General features: G+C 43.0%; 1 protein-coding gene across 1 annotated transcript in view; it reads left to right on the forward strand.

Moving 5' to 3' along the window:
- The window catches only part of LOC311245233 (DENN domain-containing protein 5B-like), a gene marked incomplete at its 5' end in the record, with an annotated part of 106933 nt that overhangs the window by 31064 nt on the left and 55679 nt on the right, over positions 1–20190 (forward strand). The window contains 5 exons of the mRNA XM_084335064.1: positions 3209–3440; positions 9690–9840; positions 14493–14583; positions 19272–19391; positions 19873–20025. Coding sequence (XP_084191190.1) covers positions 3209–3440; positions 9690–9840; positions 14493–14583; positions 19272–19391; positions 19873–20025 — 747 coding nt within the window. The remainder of the gene's footprint in view (positions 1–3208; positions 3441–9689; positions 9841–14492; positions 14584–19271; positions 19392–19872; positions 20026–20190) is intronic.

Here is a 20190-nt window from a genome sequence, read left to right on the forward strand (position 1 = left end):
GTCTATTGGACAGTGGAAATGTGTGTGTGGCTGCGAGCCTGTGTGTGCGCGCGCGTGTGTGTGTCTGTGTGTGGACTGCGAGCCCTCCAGATCAGCGGAGGCGAGTTTTGACATGGCATTGATCCATTGTTCTATTGAAGCACATTACCACCATCCTCTCGCTAAACAACTTGTAGACCACAGTGTTTTTATGAGTGCCCACAAGTAGCTGTTTTATTAATAATATAATAAGCCGCGTTTTTTCTTCCTTCTTCCCAAGATGCACAGATAGATAGATAGATAGAGAGATAGATGCAGTGTGCTTGTTTTGCAGTGAATGAATGCTGCGAGCAGTGGTAAGGTAATAATAAGCACTTCCTATATTTGGTTCGCGTTTGGTTCGATGAAGCCGAACCAAGACCTACGTTTTCAGGCGGACCAGAGTTTGTGTGTTTGGTCCACGAACCGAGTTCGACGCGCATTCACACAAACCCGAAAAACCGGACTATCGAATTCTGGTCCGATAATCCGGACCAAACAGCCCCTGTGTGAAAGCGACCTTAGCAGACTTCTTAGCTTAACATCCTAGGGAACTAATGGGATAACTGGGGATGTTGTTTGTTGTTTGTTGAGTCTCAAAGTCTGGGGTGATGGTAGACACATTTTTTCTTTTTTTTATTATTTTCTTTTACACAAAAATGGCCCCGCGACCCACTTTTGGGTCGCGACCCACCAGTTGAGAAACACTGTACTAGTGGATCTACTATTGGATCTACTTTCTCTGTGGATGATTTTGTGAATAAATCTCCATTATGCTTCAATTACTGTGTGTTTATTCTATAGCAATAAGGTTGGGTGAATTCGGCCATTGTTTAAAAGACATTACACATTTACATTTACATTTAGTCATTTAGCTGACGCTTTTATCCAAAGCGACTTACAAGTTCTGTACGACAAGCCATCAGGAAGAGCACAACTCTATCAGCTGAGTAACAATGTTCATCAAAGTGTTGAGTGCTACAGTGTAGGTTAGTTTATTAGGACAAGTGCATGACAGTATGGTTAGTTAGGGTTAGATTTTTTTTTTTTTTTTTTTTTTTTTTTTTTTTTTTTTTTTTTTTTTTAATTCAGATAATGGTTGAAGAAGTGAGTCTTTAGTCGACGGCGAAAGATTGGACGTGTTTCGGCTGTCCTAACTGGGGTGGGTAGTTCATTCCACCATTGTGGGGCAAGGACTGAGAATAGGCGACTTCTCTTTGATGACCCTCCCGGAGCTTGGATAGGAGTAGGTCTGAGGCGGCCAGAAGATGCAGAGCGTAGGGGTCTTGAGGGTGTGTAGTTAGAGACCATTGACCGGAGGTAGGCGGGAGCAGTTCCCTTTGCCGCACGGTATGCTAGGTCAAGGGCCTTGAAGCGGATTCGTGCAGCAATGGGGAGCCAGTGCAGGTCCCTAAGAAGTGGGGTGACATGGGCCAACTTCGGTAGGTTTGAGATCAGGCGGGCCGCTGCGTTCTGAATGAGTTGAAGAGGCTTAGTGGCAGTGGCCGGGAGGCCAGCGAGCAGTGCGTTGCAGTAGTCGAGGCGGGAGATGACTGTTGATTGGACGAGGAGTTGGGTGGCTTCTTTTGTCAGGAAGGGGCGTATCCTTCTGACGTTGCTCAGGAGGAATCGGCAGGTTCTGGTTGTCGCTGCGATGTGAGCAGAGAAGTTCAACTGGTCGTCGAGGACAACACCAAGGTTCTTGGCGGTCGGGGACGCGGTCACAGCTGCATTCTCGACTGTGATGGAAAGGTCGGTCAGGGGGGAGGATTTGGCCGGCAGGTGGAGCAATTCTGTTTTGCTTAGGTTCAGTTTGAGGTGGTTGGTCGTCATCCAGGCGGAGATGTCGGACAGACAGGCCGAGATCCGCTCAGAGACGTGGATATCTGAGGGAGGGAAGGAGAGGAAGAGTTGAGTATCGTCGGCATAACAGTGGTAGGAGAAGCCATGAGACGTGATAATGTTACCCAGTGATTTAGTGTAGAGGGAGAAGAGAAGGGGTCCTAAAACCGAGCCCTGGGGGACACCCGTCCGCAGGGGGCGGGTGGCCGACAGGGTCCCTCTCCATGACACTTGGTAGGAGCGGTCATTGAGGTATGATGACAACCATGTCAGCGCAGAGCCAGCCACTCCCATTCCTGCGAGGGCCGCGAGGAGGATCTGGTGGTTGACTGACTTGTAGTCGTGTGTTATAGGAATTAGATCATGCCTAGGGGGGTCTAACGACCCTCCGCTGCACGTCGGGCCTAACAACCACCCCTAGGCATGATCTAATTCCTATAACACACTCCTGTGCGTGATGTAATGCTTAAAGGGGAACTATCTTGTAAATGGCCTTTTTCAGTGTTTAGCATTGTTTCCTAGCTATGTGGACTTATATTAATATGATCTATGTTTCTAATTCTCATATTGGCACATTCTTCCAATTCTCCTCTCACAATATTCACCCTCACTGAACTGAGTCATCTGAAAATGTGCTGATTTGTGATGTCAGAGAGACACAGCTGCATGATAATGTGGCAGATGCCGCCACACACTCCACACAGTTACCACAGTGGTTGGAGCCCAGGCTCAAAACGGCTTAAGATCTTGAGGTAGAAAAATGCTGTTTTTGAGGACTTGATTAGAAATACAAAACGATGAATTAAAAAAATAAAGAATTACAGGAATTGTGTAAAAGTGCCGAAATAGTAAAATAGTTCCCCTTTAAGTATAAGATGAGATATTCAGATTGAATGACGTTGTGAGGATAAGGTAGTCGGTTTGCACTTATAATTGTGAAACGTGGGACTAGCTTTAATTTATTGATTCAACTTTTAAAAGTCAATTATTCTTTTTGGACCCATCCCTAGCACCCACAGTTCAGTATGTTGTTGCCAACGGTAGCTGCACATACAGTACATTAAATAAGATAAGATATTCCTATTGATCCCTTGGGTGAATTAGGGCATCATAGCAGCATGGGGGAGGGGGGAGGGGAGGTGGTATGGTCAGGGTAATGGTAGAAAGACATAAATATAGGCAATCAAATATGATAAAAATAAACAAATAAAGGGGGGAGGCAGGGTAATGGTAGTATATAATCAAGACTAGATGATTTCTCGCCTGTATTTTCGTGAAATATCTTGTTTATGGCGTATGACCCCAATGTTATAGACCAAGTATTTACGTGTGGTTTTGTGTGTCTCAGGGTTCCTTCCTCTCAGTGCAGCCTGCTCCCCACCTGCACTTCCTGTCTCGTTTCCTGGAGACGGCCATGTTCTCGTCGTTTGTGGATGGGAAGGTGTTGTCCCGCTGGGCAGACAGGGAGCCGCTCCAGAGGCTGTTTGACAGCCGCCTGGAGAGAGGACACCTTTACGACACGGACGAGGAGGACTCTCGCACCTGCCGCTACAGGAAGTGCACCGTGCTCTGCGAGTCAGGTGGGTGTTTGGAAACAAAGGGAGGTGTAACATAGTTATAGATCCTACTACTTAGTGTTACTAAGTAGCCAGCCAAATGCTGGTAAATTCTGTCTGGTGGCTGTAGGTCTGATTTTCCTTGTATTCATGGGGAGGGCGGAGGGGAGGTACAGGTATGGGCAGGGTAATGGTAGAAAGACATAAATATAGGCAATAAGATTGGATCTGAATAAACAGTGTAAACAGTGTTATATTATATCACCTAATATCTAATCTAAGTATACCAACCAAGTGTTGGAAGAAGATGGTATATCGGTCAAATACCCGTAACTCTGGACAACTAGCTAGAAGGGCAATTCATGTGATGCTGAGGACCAGGAGACCTGCTGGGTGTTACCCTGAGGACCAGGAGACCTGACTGGGTGTTACCCTGAGGACCAGGAGACCTGACGGGGCCAACGGTGCTGCCTCAGCTCAGGCTGTCCGCTACTGTCGAGCTACTTTAGCCTTTTGAGATAATTTTCCTCACTGCTACAGTCCTCGCATCACTGCACTTTTCTAGCCTTCCATTAAAATGTAATGCTCACAGCCCTACTCAAATGTTACTTCCCGTGTCGTTCCGGGAAGACCAACTCTGCAAAAACGTTGGTCCAGCCACGCCCTGAGGGCGCTGCACGCAACAATGCACAGTGACATCGGGAGGGAGCGCTTGCACAGTTTTCCGCTGACCAGTCACTGCACAGGTGCACGGTACAGTATACATGTCATACCCTGGATCCCCTGCACCTTCCTCCCAGAGAAGAACGTGGACAGTGAGAGCGAGCCTTTGGCACACTATTGTTGGAAGATAAACAAACGAATGCAAATGTCTAAATAAGATAGGATATTCCTTTATTGATCCCCTTGATGAAAATTGGGCATCATAGCAGCATGGGGGAGGGGAGGTACAGGTATGGGCAAGGTAATGGTAGAAAGACATAACCAGTGTAAATAATATAATTAACTGTGTAAAAACAAGGGTGCAGATGAGGGTTTGTATGCCCTATCGGTTATATCATACGACCTAAAATGACCTAATATCAAGTCTATGAATAACCACATCAAATATCAGGGTGTTTTCCCCAAAGCAGTGGGCAGGACTTGGGGGGATACCGTCTCTATCCGCTACCTAAACTGCATAACAGGATACGCTTTGGTCACATTATAATTCCCCTCAGCAACTGTGCAGTTTAGAGACGGAATGCCTCATCTCTAGCTCGGTTCAGGAGTTTCCGAGGCGGAGATGGAGCCGAGAGCGTAAATCTTCCTCCATCTGCCAAGCTGCTGTTTGGGTTTATAGTGTTGATTAAGTCGCTCTGCCCGTCTAAACCCAACGTCTCCTTTGCTCCAAGGGAGAAGTGGGGGTTGGGGGTTTCGGATAAGCAGCAGGAGATGATGAGAGCAACGGCACATTGTGTTCTATAATGAATGCCTCAAAAACTCCGCTTTGAAGTCCTGCCAAGCCCTCTGCAGGGACTGCAGCGCTCCGGCTCTCACTCCTCCACACACCCACACTGTCCAGTCTTTGTGACCGTCTCAGTCTGTAGACTGTGTTTTATCTTTGTCCCCCTTCTGTGCCTGTCACAATACTGCATGTTGCTCCGTTTCATTATGGTCTCTTTTTATCTCTTTGGCCCAGCGAGATAAATCTGTAGAACGACCTACCGTGGCGACGTGAGATGTTTTCGTGTGTTCTTTACAAAAGACCTTTTCTTTTTTTGTATCCACTTTTTCTCCTTATTTTCTATTTTTCTCCCATCCCAATTTCGTATTTCCAATTCTTCCCTCCCCTGTCTTGAACGTTGCTAGACTATGCCTCCCACTGGTCGGCTGTAGTGAGGATAGAAGCCTTGCATCACGTGTCCCCTCCGGTACACGAGGAGGCAGCCTGTCGCATCTTTTCACCGCAACAGCTTGAACTCTGTGGCGAGGAGTAATGCGTGGGAGGCTCACGCTGCCCCCGATACTTCCTGTTTCCGCCGTACCGGCGTCACCCAACCGACCTGTAGGAATTGCTGTCCACAACGTACAATCCCCACCCACCGGCTTTCCCACCCTCTAACACTGCCAATTGTGTTAGTATGACGGCCGGCCAAGCCGGTAGCAACACAGAGAGCTGGGCTCGATACCAGCATATCCTGCGTTAGTGGCGAGCGCCTTGCCCACTGCGCCACTCAGCCGCCCCTACAAAAGACGTTTGTTGCAGTGATACACAATTTTTTTTAATTTTGTATCTACCTTTTCTACTTTTTTTTTTTTTTTTTTTTGCACGGACTACAACGTGTGATGTATCTCATGCCAGTTAGGGCACCTTGTGTATACTGCACCTTGTGTATACTGTTTACTCTTACTCATAGTATATATTCAGATACAAATTCTTTATTGCCTATATTTATTGTAACATATAATATAACTGGGCATACAGACCCTCATCTGCACATTTTGTTTACACAGTTTACTTTTCTCATATTTTTATATTCAGATAACATTTTATTGCCTATATTTATGTCTTTCTACTATTACCCAGCCCATACCTGTACCTGTACATCCCCTATGCTGCTATAATGCCTGAATTTCCCCAAGGGAACATCTTATCGTGTCTTGATAATCCCAATGACGTATCCTCTTCCGTTCTAAAATGTCAGCGTTCCCAGTAAGTGCTCGCCTAGGCTATAGGACAAGAGATGGTCACATCATATCTAGGGTTGCTGTAGTGATGTGAAATGTCCCTGGTGTGAAAAACACTGGTATTACCGGTGACACCAGACATTTGACAAAATTACGCTTACTTTGACGCTTAGAGCTTACTTTGATTTTTAATGTTATGCGGCTAAATTGATCCACTGTGTCGGTCTGTTTTAAGCAGTGATGGGCAAGCTACTTGGAAAATGTAGTAAGCTACACTACATGTTACTCTCGATTAAATATAGCTCAACTACAATGGAAGCTATCCCCAGATAAATGTAGCAAGCTACACTACAAGAACATGGCAAAAATAGCTAACTACATTGGCACTACTTTTTTTTTTATGATTACCGGTAAGTTTCCACCAAACAAATAGGCAGGCAAAAAAAGGTTCAGTTTGATGTTTATTAGAAAACTGAAACAAGCCCTCGGTCTGGCTTTTTGTGTCATCGTTTTAACATGAACTTTTATTATGTACAAAATGTTAATAAAGTATGAGGAAAGAACTGTGGAAACCTAATAAATAAAAGGCCAAATCAATCAAATAAACACAAATATATACTCTCTCTATTGGAATGGATACTTTTCAGCACAGGATAAACTGCCCACTTTATCAACCAAAAACACACGTCTTCAATATCAGAATTTTAACTAATAATAACTGTCTTACTGCATTTTACTATTATGCTACCATGTCTATACTACCACCAACTATGCTAATATGTCTATACTACTACAGTATGTACTCAGAGTATAACACTCAAGCTCGACACTGCTAGACAAACAATAATACGTATCCTTGGCTGCTAGATATGTACCACTCCTGCTGACTTGTTGTACACAATTTGTAAGTTGCTTTGAATGAAAGCGTCAGCTAAATGACCAAACGTATTTAAATATGTAACTCTCAAAACATTCCATGGCCCCAAAATCATGTGGGGACCCCCCCTGGAGGTCCTGACCGACCCACAGGTTGAGAACCACTGCTCTAGGTGATCTTTTCCCTCTAGTGCAGGGGTGGGCAATTATTTTTCCCAGGGGGCCGAATGAGCAACTGAAAATATGTTGGGGGGCCGGGCCAAAATTCCAAACTCAATTATGCATAATATACATTTTATTTCTATATAAAAAGCAGTAAATGGCATTGTTTTGACCCCTGGTAAGAGTGTATGTTATTATTTGGCAATTAAAAGGTGAGGTTAGCTTTCAAAAATATCATTTATTCAAATAGAATTTATTTCCAAAATGATAAACAAAATGTGAAACATTAATAACAAAGGGCATTTTGAGTTTCATATACTATTGAAACAATGATTTTCTTAGCTTTCTAAAGACATCACATCATCTTATAGCAAAAATAAACAAGACATGTCACTCAACTGTGCAAAGAAAAGTGTCCCAGTTTTGTAGCCTTTTTTACTTTACATGCCTATATTAAACATTTAATGTTTTCAGAACTGTGCAAAAAAAAGAGAAATCCAGTCTCTGTTGAGCTTTAACAAGTCCATCAAAGTCAGGTTGCATGTGAGGTGGAGATGCGAAGCACAGCTGCCAGATGTTCATCAGTGAGAGAGGATCTGTACCTGGACTTGGTAAACGTCATGACTGAGTGTCTGTTCACATATGTAGGTGGATCCAAAGAGAACCAACATATTCTGAGCATGTCTCCTAAGCGTATATTGTGCGTGTGAACGTTGACATGAAAAGAAAAAAGTAAAAAAAAGAAAATATATATATATATTTAATTTTTATTTTTTTATTATCATGTAATCTTTCGCGGGCCGTACAATGCCCAGGTCTGCTCTAGTGTATGTATTATTTATGTTAGTTTGTTTTTTCTTTTCTCCACCCCCATAATATTGTTCATTTTCTGCCTACAGTGAAACATGATAGCAGCTATCTGTTAGTTAAATCTGTTGACAAAAAGTGCACTGACTTGTGTGCTGTTTGGGAACAGTTGACAATGTTTATGTAAAGCTTTTCATCAGCTTACCTGAATGTGTTCTCAAGTTAGTGCTGGGCGTGTGGGAAGTTGAGAGAAGCTTTGTTTTTGGCTGACACAATAAACACCTAAACACATATGTTTTAGGCGTTTTTTCAGTCAAACTCATAAATGTTTCCAGATAGGGCCATGGAGAGGCATTGTTGTTATTGACATCATCTTCATCAATGCCATCAGCCCTGGAAACATCGAATCCTTTTGCCATTTCGCGCGGACTGGTTCATTCATTCATTCATGGTCTGTGTTTTGATTTTTTTACTTCCTGGAGCTGGAGTGGCATGTCCCGCCCTATCCTGCCTCTGATTGGCCTACCCGTAATGTTTTGGCATAACCTTACCCAATCGTGAGTTGTCATACTCGTATCTAAACCAACCAACCAATCATAGTGGGTTTTATCCAATAGTATCCAGCTGCAGGACCGGAGAACACAACACTATCAGGACCGAAGACACTATTTTTTTTCTTTCTTTTTTCTGTTTCTCCGGACAGTAGCGTGTAGCGTTTGATCACGCTACATCACTACTTTATTCTAAAAATAGCTGCACTACAGAGACCGCTACTTGGTTCAAAAGTAGCGACGCTACCATCACGCTACTGAGAAATGTAGTTAAGCTATGTAGCGTCGCTACTTGTAGCTAGCTACTGCCCATCACTGGTTTTAAGTCATTTTCAATGACTAGTATCCATTTGTTGGACAGACGGGAGTTGATTTACAATTTACAAATAAACCAATGGACAGTAATACCTTCCATCAATTGTCTATCGTTTCATTGACAGATTAATGACTGTTCAATGTAGCTGCAGCCTTATTTAGCGCATCACGCAAACATACTGTTGCTGGTCTGGATGGTCCTCTGAGCTCCTCTAGTCGAGCTGCTGTGGGATTTAATCCGAAATATTTCCAAATCCTCCGCCATCGTTGTGTAACCTGTCATGTCATCTTTAGAGCCTCATTTCTCTCTGTCACACAAAGCTAAAACTACTCTTAAGTGAATGTGAAACTTAAGCTACACATTGAGTTCATAATGTTGTCTGACTAAGTATTAATAACTTTTATTTAGTATTTTACAAAAATATAGTTTTTTATTTGACTGTAAATTGTAAATAAATGGTGCGTTTATAGCGGCTTTTATCCAAAGCGCATTACAATTGTTTTGTTCCTCACATTCACCCACATTCACCCATTCACTCACACACCGATGGCGTAGGCAACCATGCAAGGTGCCAACCTACATGTACACATCGCGAGCAATTAGGGGTTAAGTGTCTTACTCAAGGACACAGCGACACGCTGCCCGGGAGGAGCAGGAATCGAACCGGGAACCTTCCGACTACCGCTCTACCTCCTGAGCCACTGTCGCCCCATCGAATGTGGGCACTGATATGCGAAAATGAACTAAATGGGTTTTTATTTCTATAAAGAAAAAAATGCATACACCAATGGGGACGGTTATGTACTCGGTGGAGCCTGAACAGAGTAACACCAGTAACACAGACTACCACCACGTCTAGTAATATCTTGTGTTTTGTTTCCCTCTCTCCAGCCCAGGCCATTGAGCGCAGGCTACTGAAGGCAGACCACACAGCCATACACCCCCACCTGCTGGACATGAAGATCGGCCAGGGCCGGCACCAGCAGGGCTACTTCCCCAAGCTCCAGGCTGACGTGCTGGCCCACGGACACGGCTCCAACAAGTGAGGACGCCCTTCCCACTGTCATTCACCCCCCCCCCCCCCCCCCGACACACATTGTGAAGTGACAGGGTATCTGCCGGGAGGAATGCCAAGTATCTACTGTACTACACACACGAACACTCTGGTATCACTACTCATGGGGACGTTCCATTGATTACATCCATTAACCTAGCTCCTAACCCTCAACATCTACATTTCTAACTTGAGAGAGAGATCACATGTTGGATTTTGGGTCCTCAGCTTGTAATCACCTAGTCACCTGTGGCTCCGTGAAGTTTCTGCGTTGTGTTTATCTCTATCTCATCGTACTAGCTGATACTCGATATCTTCCCCCGTTGATGCATTCGTCTCAAAATAATTAAAGACACACTGGAAACAGGATACCTTTCCTTGGAACGTTATGTTTATTCCCATAAACATACTCTGTACAAGATGGAAACCTTTCTGAAAAGTCTGACTGCTATTGAATTCCTTATTCTAATGATCTCTCTCTCTTATCAGCCCGGTGGTTGTCGCGGCCAAAAGCCTTCCCTGTTAGCCGAAGCTAGCTCATGGCAACCGGAGGGTGGGGGCTATGGGTCAGCTTCCCTTCCCCCATCCTCTAGCTTCTGAGGTCTCTCTGTCTACGTGTCTACGCTTCGTTTCTGAGTCTGGCTCAAACCAGAAGCACTCACACAGGGTTCCCACGGTACCTGGAAAACATGGAAAACATGGGATTCATTTTTTCATTTTCCAGGTATGGAAAGGCATGGAAACTGAGCAAAAGTGACCAATTACATGGAAATAGAAACGGTTGTCCTGGAAAATTGTATTGGATGATGTGTAATAAAATGTAACTATTGAGCACAGAATTAACATGAGTTTATAAAAACCCTTTACATGTGAACAGCTTTTACTGTAGATAGAAATGGATGATCCCATGTTGTAGAGCATGCTCTTGGCATCCTATATGGTATATTGGATGTTGGAATTTGATGCAGGCAACTTGGTGAGCCAAGGGAGCCTTGGCATCTACAGTGAAACTTGAGTGAAACTTCTTATGCAAGTTTATCCTCAAATGTAAGTAGCTGTGTTTTAACTGTGTGGTAAACCTGGGTTTATCAACGTTAGTTAGTAAGCAGTGCAATCTTTCGGCAGTCAGTCTGGAATTAATGTATGCATTCAAAAGTGGTGAATAAATGTTTTATGGGCCCATTGTAGTGATTATTAATATTATTTAAGTTAAGTTTTGCCATAATCATGTATTTTGCCATAATCAGGTAGCTAAAAAAAAATACATTATTTATATATATATTATTTATATTAATTTTCGGCCTTTCGGCATTCGGTTTTCGGCCAACTGTTTCCTATTTTCGGTATCAGTTTCGGCCAAGAATTTCCCTTCGGTGCATCGGAAACCCATTGGGGGGTGCGTCAGCTAGGTGGGGAGGTGACAGGGGGTGCACGGCCAAAAAAGTTTGGGAACCGCTGCTATAGATCATCACTTAATATGGTACCTGGAAAATCAGGAGGTGGTATGGAAAAAAATTTCAAGGCAAGCGTGGGAACCCTGTCACAGCTATTAACGTCTTTCCCCTAGCAACCGGTGGTCATCCCCGTAGCCACGTCCCTTCTCTCGTTACTAAGTGACACGACGCCATGGCAATGGCGCTCTTGGCACCTCTGACACACTTTAAACGCTGCTATGATTCAAAAGGCTCTCTCTCTGCGATGACCTTGGCCTTATCTCTCTCACACCCTGCCTGCTGCTCTCCTACCGTCTACCGTGGAAACACACACTGGCTGCCGGCTACTTTTAAGATCTATAGATCCGTCTGAGTAGATGCTGTCATCTACAGATATTTACATTATGTACACATTGAAAAACGGGGCTTTCTTTCAACACGCTCGGATGAGGACCGGTGCTGCTCAGATAAGGACCATATAGTCATCGAGAAGGAAGGTACTGGAGACTCAGATCATCTTTAGAAACATATTTAAAAGGGACATGTACTGCTATTCCTAGCACTATTTGGGCAACTTTACACAATTCCTGTCAGTGTATTGAAGACATCTGTACGTTTTTTTTTCAAAAAAAATGCATTGTTTTATATTTCTAATCAAGTACTCAAAACCATCATTTTTCAGCTTCAAGGTTTCAGGCTGTTATGGCCTGGCTCCGCCCATAAGCACTTTGAGTGACAGTCAGTCCACACAGTCTGCGACTGGTAGAGAGAGAGAGAGGGGGAGAGGCCGTTCTTTTTTTCTCTGCCTCTCTGGTGTGCTGCGCGCGCGGCAGCTTGTGGGGGGGGGGGGGCCCTCCCTTCCTCCCTCTCTCTTCCTTTTTTTCTTTCTATCACTCTCCCGTTCGGAGGTGTGTGTGGCGCGGCAGGTCCCCCCCCCCCCCCAAGTGCTCCTGAATGCTCTCTATCTCTCTCTCTCCCTCCAGAGTGCACGCAGAGTATGAAGAAGTGGTTTCCACTCGCTGTGTACAGTCAGTCTATGTAGATTGTGGGCGGGCATTAGCTACAACCACAGAGCCAATCACATCACTGTCTGCTACCCAGAGCCTGAGTAACGTCATTCAGGCCTTCAAATCAGGATGGCCTAATTTACTGGAGAAGGAAATGATCTGAGCTGAATCAGAGCAATCCGCCAATATGGTATTTAGACACTAAAACACATTGATAGTAGCATTGTAATACAATGCTACTAACTCCTATTACTATAATACAATGCTAAAGACTGAAAAATGACATTTATAGTACATGTCCCCTTTAACACTTTCTTCGCCAGGCTTATGTACATCATTATACCATCCTCTGCCAGCTCTATTTGTCTATGGAGAAGTTCCCCTTCTTTGCAGGGCTATAACTTTTTAAATTGTATTGCTAAATTGACATTACTATGGCCCATTCAACATCAAGTATCTATTGTTCAGGGTGTAGCAACGTTATACTTTTTCATTCACATATTCATACTAAAATACGGTCTAAAGTATAAATATGTTTTTATCGTTTTCTGCAGCTTTCTGCAGAACGTGATTTATAGCCCTACATGCATTATATTGATGATTGTATACAGTTTGATAGCGATCGGCGCGAGATAAAAAATTTCAAATGGACGTGCTTCTAGAAGTGACTACTTATCATCTGATGTTGACCGGATGGGGGGGGGGGTCGTTTACCGTGGCCAACGTTAGATGATTCATCTAGTGTAGGTGATATGATCATTAGAGCAGTTTGTATCGAACACGGTAAAAAAAAACACTGAAACTCACCGCAGCTTCCTTGTAGCGTTGGGCGATGAGCGTGGAGCAAAAATATTCCTATTATGGGATGTTGAAATATGCGATCCATCTCCAGGTTGTATAATAGACAGTATATACGTCCAAATCATGTTGTTTATCGAGTTATTGGTAACTGATTGCTATCCATTGTGTCTAGCTCGAGTCCCGGGACTATTAGCGAGTGATCGGACCGAATTGGAATGAGCACCAGTTTCCGGTTTGGGCGATCCGCCGATCGGCCACCAGATGGCGCTCTTGAACCGCTGGAGAGTTGAGAGGGGATCAACAGTAGATCTCAAGTCTCCGGGGGAGAAATATGATTGCGATCACAGATTTTTGAAATATTGATCTCAATGACGTGTTACGGCGTCATTGGCAGAATGAGCATGGTGGGGAATGACGAGTTTAGGCGTCCTTGGCAGAGAAAGTGTTTTAATAGGGTGCAAATAAAATCACTAACATTTCAACACGGCCGTGTCTTCTTCAGAGTAATCACGGGTGACACGGAAGTGATTTTTTTTATTAGATTGGATTCAAATGTATTGTCATCAAGCAGCACAAGTACAATATAACAAAAATAAGTTTGGCATCCAACCAGAGTGCAAATGTAACTGTAAAGTGCAATAGTTATATACAATGTACTGGTGATTTTAAACTGGGTATAAAATATACAAATTAGTACCACTGAGTGTAGTCAGATGTACAGAGTTGTAGTACCGGTATTAATATGTACAGTGATGCATAAAGACACTATGGTAGTCATACTGGCCAGAAGCGTAACTGGTAGGTAAGGCGGGATATGTACAAATATAGATAATAGTATCTACAGATATGTAGAAGGACTATGTGCAGGTAAATAGAGACCGGTGTGGATAGATATATATGCGTGAGAATAAATGTACAGTATATATGTAACAGTTGTGACATCGTCAGTCGTCACCTTAAACTTCGATGCCCCGAGGGAGTTTCAAACCCGTGGTTTGAACAGCACAGACCGCTATACCAAGAAGTGAACTCACTGCTTTGCAATGTGTCTATGTCTTTTAAGGGTGAGAGTGAGTTTAACCCATAGCACCGCTACTCGCCACAGTCACTTCACAACATCTGAAGTCTATCGTGACTGCACCTCACGGTACCATCCGTTACATATATATGGTATATACAGCATTTGTACATGCTATCATACAGAGCTATGGGTTATATGCAGGTATATTTTTTGCACCCTATTAAATATGATCCGTGTGCTCCAGTACTTTTTTATCTACATTTCTAACTTAACCCTACACAATCTCACACACACACACACACACACATGCACACACATCATGGCACACTGCAATGGAAGATTAATTGTGTTTTGATCATCTGTCGTGTGGCTACATAGGTGGTCCAGTCGTGTTACAGCATCACGCAGGGCTGACCCCAAGAGGCCGACAACCACTGAAACCTCAGGACTGGACAATGAACAGAGAGAGGTACACACACACACACACACACACACACACACACACACACACAGAGCTTTTCAAAAGCTCATGTCTCCTATTCGGTGGAACACAATGGTGGAACGAACTTCCCACCACAGCCAGGACAGCTGAAACCCACCCAATTTTTGCTTAAAACACACCTCTTGAAACAATATCTGAAATTAAAAAGAAATACTATTATGTACCTTGCTACTGTGCTTACTATACCTATCGTGCTAATATGTCTACACTAGTACTATGCACCCAGAGTGTAACACTCAAGTTCGATACTATTTAACGAAAAATGCCACTGACCCTTAGCTGAGAGATGTACCCCTCCTGCTGACTTGTTATTCACAATTTGTAAGTTGCTTTGGATAAAAGTGTCAGCTAAATGACCAAATGTAAATATTTGTAAGCTTTGAAAATAGAAGACCTATCGTCACACCTGACGAAGACCTGAACATTGTTTGTCCGTCTGTAATTAAATAGCTTTTCTGACATGACATTTATGACATAGGGACATGCATGACATACAGGTATATAGTACTGCTACATTTGTGACATATACGATATGCAAATATACAGTACTGTTACCCAGAGATCCTAACAGAAAATATATACATATGATGGGGAGGAGACTGTACATTAGGAGGGGGTGGGTGGGAGAAAATATATACATACGTTGGGGAGGAGACTGTCTATTAGGAGGGGGTGGGGGGAGGGGGGGTTGGACATTTACGGTGGCCAGTTTCTAATTGCAGCCTCCCGTAGGTGCTCTTTAAGAGCGGTTTTGAATGTGGGTAGGGATTCACATTTTTTTACGGCTGTGGGTAGGTCGTTCCACATTGTTGTGGCATAATTGCAAAACGTGTTTAGTCCCTTGTTTGTGCCGAATCTGGGTTGCACATGATTTGTGGAACTCCCTCTGGTGTTGTGGGCGTGGTATTCACTGACCTTTGGGAAGTATTTTGACATGTACATGGGTACCTGTGTGGTGTAGTGTATCTTGTAGACCAGGCCCATTGCAAGTTGCTGTACTCTTTCATCTACTCTAAGCCATCTTAGGTAGTCAAAGTGGGCAGGGGTGATGTGGGTTTTAGGAGTATGGTCAAGTAGTAGTCTGACCAGTTTGTTTTGTGATGTTTGTAATCTTGTTTTTAGCGCCTTTGAGGTGCTTTGGTAGCATGAGGTGCAAGCATAGTCATAGTACCCTTGAATGAGTGCTCCTGCCAGAGTCTTCAGAGTATTCTTGTTTACCAGAGAGGAGATCTGGTACAAGAATCTATTTTGTTGGTTTACTTTTTTGATTACATTGGATGCCATTTTGTCACAGGAAAGATTTGCTTGGATGAAACCCAGGTATGTAATTTCATCTTTCCTTGTGACAATATTGTCACCCACTGTAACTGAGAAGCCGTCGGTCTTGCTCAGTTTGTTATTTGATCCGAAGAGAATGGACTCTGTTTTACCCAGGTGTAATGATAGTTTGTTATTAGCATCATCAACATCATGGATGAATTTCATGGAGTAATTTCAATCAGGCTTCAGAACGCACCATAGCACTGAAACTGCTCTTACAAAAATAATTTGTGACCTCAGAATAAACTCTGATGCAAACAAAGTCTCAATTCTCGTCCTATTAGATCTAAGCGCAGCGTTTGACACGATAGACCATGATATCCTAATAAATCGTCTAGAAAAGTTAGTTGGTCTTTCTGACTATGTATTAAACTGGTTCAGAACATATATCAAAGGGAGAAAATATTACGTCAGGCTTGGAGATCATTCTTCTGAGAAACATGACACCTACTTCGGAGTTCCACAGGGGAGATGCCTTGGTCCATTATTATTCTCACTATACATGCTGCCACTCAGAGACATCATTAGAAAACACAATGTATGTTTCCATAGTTACGCAGATGAGACATAATTGTACATCTCCGCTGAACCAAATTATCACACGGCTATTAACTCCATTTCCGCCTGTCTCTTAGCAATAAACAAATGGATGACGAACAACTTCCTAAAATTAAATGAGGGCAAAACTGAAATGCTACTAGTCGGTCCTATAACAAAAAGAGAAATGTTACAGAGCAATATGGGGCAACTTACTCCTTGGATCAAATCCGAAGTTACAAGTGTTGGTGACAGTGTTATAGTGGCGGCTAGGTGGCACAGTGGGCAAGGCGCTCGCCACCAACGCAGGATATGCTGGGTTCGAGCCCAGCTCTCGGCGTTGCTACCAGCTTGGCTGGTCGTTCATACTAATACAATTGGCAGTATTAGGGGGTGGGAAGCTGGTGGGTGGGGATCGTACGTTGTGGACAGCGACTCCTACAGGTCGGTTGGTGCGCCTGCGCAGTAGAATCAGGAAGCGACAGGGGCGGCGTGTCCCTCCCACGCAGACCCTCGCCTCTGAGAGATCGCTTTGCAGGTGAAAAGATGCGACGGCTGCCTCCTCGAGTACCGGAGGGGACACGCGATGCAAGGCTTCGTCCACATTGCAGCCGGCTTGTGAGAGGCATGGCCTAACAACGTTCGAGACAGGGGAGGGTAGAATTGGACAATACGAAATTGGGGAAGGGAGAAAAATAGAAAAATAAGGAGAAAAAGTAGATAAAAAAAAAAAAAAAAAAAAGATGTTGGTGTTATAATAGACTCAGACCTAAGCTTTAAATCACACATCAACAAGGTGACAAAAACCTTAGAATAATAGCTAAGGTACGGCCATTTATAAATAAAAAAGACGCTGAAAAACTGATCCATGACTTTATCTCAAGCTGACTTGACTACTGTAATGCACTCCTCACTGGCCTCCCAAAAAAAACAGAACAACTCAAACTCATTCAAAACTCGGCAGCTAGGCTACTAACTAGAACCAAGAGGAGAGACCACATCAGTCCAGTATTAGCTAACCTACACTGGCTTTCGGTAACATTTAGAATTTATTTCAAGGTTTCAAGGTCTTATATACAAAGCACTAAATGGAACAGGACCAAGCTACATTGCAAATTCTCTAGTCAACTATGTGCCTCCTAGAACATTGCGATCATCTACTACTGGTCTATTGAAGGTTCCAAGCCACAGTCTAAGGAAAATCTGGGATGCAGCCTTTGCAAACTATGCACCAAAGTTATGGAACACACTACCTATGGACATTAGGGAAGCTAGATCTCTTAATATTTTTAAAAATAAGCTAAAAACCTACCTCTTCACCATAGCCTTCTAATACACTCCGCTGTTGATTGTACTGTAGCACTATTTTACTCGGTCCATTCTATTGCATAATTTTACTATCTATTCTACTTATTTTATTGCGCTGTATTATTTTACTGTATTACTTTTGATTACAGGTTCAAAACTGTCGGGTATTAAACTGTGTGGGTATCAAACAAGAGACTGTCAGGCTTTAAAACTGTGTAGGACCCGGGCCTAGAACTGCACCCTGAGAGAGGGAACTGCGCCCTGAGAGGGAGGTTTTCCCTGAGTGGGAGGTTCGAGGGTCAAAGTGGGTATAAAACAGGAGGGAAGACTGTCAAGTTTTAAACTGTGTGGATACCAAACAGAGAAGGTAAAGACGGCGAACTGTTGAACAGTAATCCAGAACTATTTTATTGCACTGTAAAAAAAATATATTTTATCTATTCTATTCTACTATTTCATTGCATTGCACTATTTTACGCTGTCTATTTTATCTTACTCTTTTTATTATTGTCTATTTAAAACTGAATCAAACCATAAACAAGGTGGCCTGTTGGGATGTTACGTAGATCCTAATGTGAAAAACTGATTTTATGTGTCTGCACTTTATGTGCTCATTTTATGCCTGTCTTTTTTCTGTTGTGAAGCACTTTGAGCTGCAGTTTCTGTATGAAAGGTGCTATACAAATAAAGTATATTATTACATTATATAATCATATTATAATTCATTTGTATATTATATTTAACTATATTTACACTATATACTATTATATTATGGTATTATTGTATATATCATGTACTATATATCTCGTATCACATTGTATATGTTGTATACACTATTATATATATACAGTATAGTATACCTGCAGTATATTATAGTAATGTGTACTATATGTATGTACTGTAATGTGTACTGTATGTATGTTTAAAAAAAATAAAAAATAAAAAAAAACATAAGTCTTCAGGGGTAGGGCCCGACAAGCCTAGTGCTTCTCCCCAGCCCTTTTCGGACAATTGGACAATGCTGCAATAGTAGCTGGTAAAACTTTGGCGATTTATTGAATGACCATTGTTATGTGTCTAAAACCCGAAATAAAAAAATAACTGAACACTGAGGTTACCCTCATTTACAGCGACGACGAGCTTACGAAACAAGACTATAGTTTATCAGCAATTTCATACATATAGGCACAATAAATAAAAATAAACAATAAAGAATCATCTAAGATGGTTACAAGTCGACACACAGTGGTCGGAGATCATACTTTTAAAATGCAGCACACAAGTATTTACATGATACATGATGGTAGATCAAATGAGTGGAGCAATGACCTACATAATGAGTTATAGATATGACGTACAGAGAGATATGGGTAATGACATCATAGATGGATATGAGTGAAGGCTATGTATGTGAAATGTAATTGTTTAACATCTGTGGATGTGCCTGTAATTCTCCGTCTTGTAAACTAGTAACTTGGTTTATCCGATAGAAGCACACATTCGGGAGGCGGAGTCTACGTCAGTCCAAGCTGCTTAACCCCTCCCCTTCGGCTGTCACTCAAACCCACCGGGAGTTCGTCGACGGGCTGCTGAGTGAGTGTCGTCTGAAGGTAAGAGACCCCCCCCCCTCTGTGGTTAGCTATCGTTCCCCAACGTTAAAACACTTCATCTGCTTATTCAGGGTATCTGCGGGGTATTAATATGCCTTAAGTATTGAATTCACAATTCTCATTCACACCTTAAAAGGTATTGCATTTAATTTGCACATGTATTAAATTTCTTGGGGGGGCACCCCGGCTGTCGGAGATTAAATGATATTAAATATGAGTTTGAGGTTTTTGTGGGGCTACCGGGAGCTTGGTGCATCTGGTGAGAGCTTGTATGGAATTTAAAATGGCATGCAAGTGCAGCCGCCAGTTCAGTGTTGCTATGTGTTGTTTTTTGCTAGTATGGTCTTAAATTGGTATAACATTTTGCTCTTAAGTGGTATTAAAAAGTTTTTAAAGAGTCTTAAATGTAACTTGTTGAAACCTGCAGATACCCTGTTATTGTTCATGGGTAGCGTTGCTAGTGAAAGTCTCTGCTTCGTAGACCAAACGGATGCTGATGGAGAGGATGGGGAAGGACAGCGTGGAACTGGGTCAGGGCGAGGCCAACATCACAGGCCTGCAGGAGAACACTCTCATCCACAGTCTCTGTGACCTGCTGGAGAGGACCTGGGGCCACGCGCTGCTCCTGAAACAGGTCAGACATATGCACATGCCCACTCACGCTAGTACACCATATTTAATATGCACCAGCAGTAGCCTGTATGACCTACAAAAACATCTGGGACTGCGTGTTCATATCTGCATGTACATTGGTGAGTGTATAGCTAGGCCTCCCACTGGTTTGACTGATGGGGTGGAT

This window comes from Notolepis coatsorum (assembly GCF_963971535.1).
Source record: "Notolepis coatsorum genome assembly, chromosome: 18".
Lineage (NCBI taxonomy): Eukaryota > Metazoa > Chordata > Actinopteri > Aulopiformes > Paralepididae > Notolepis > Notolepis coatsorum.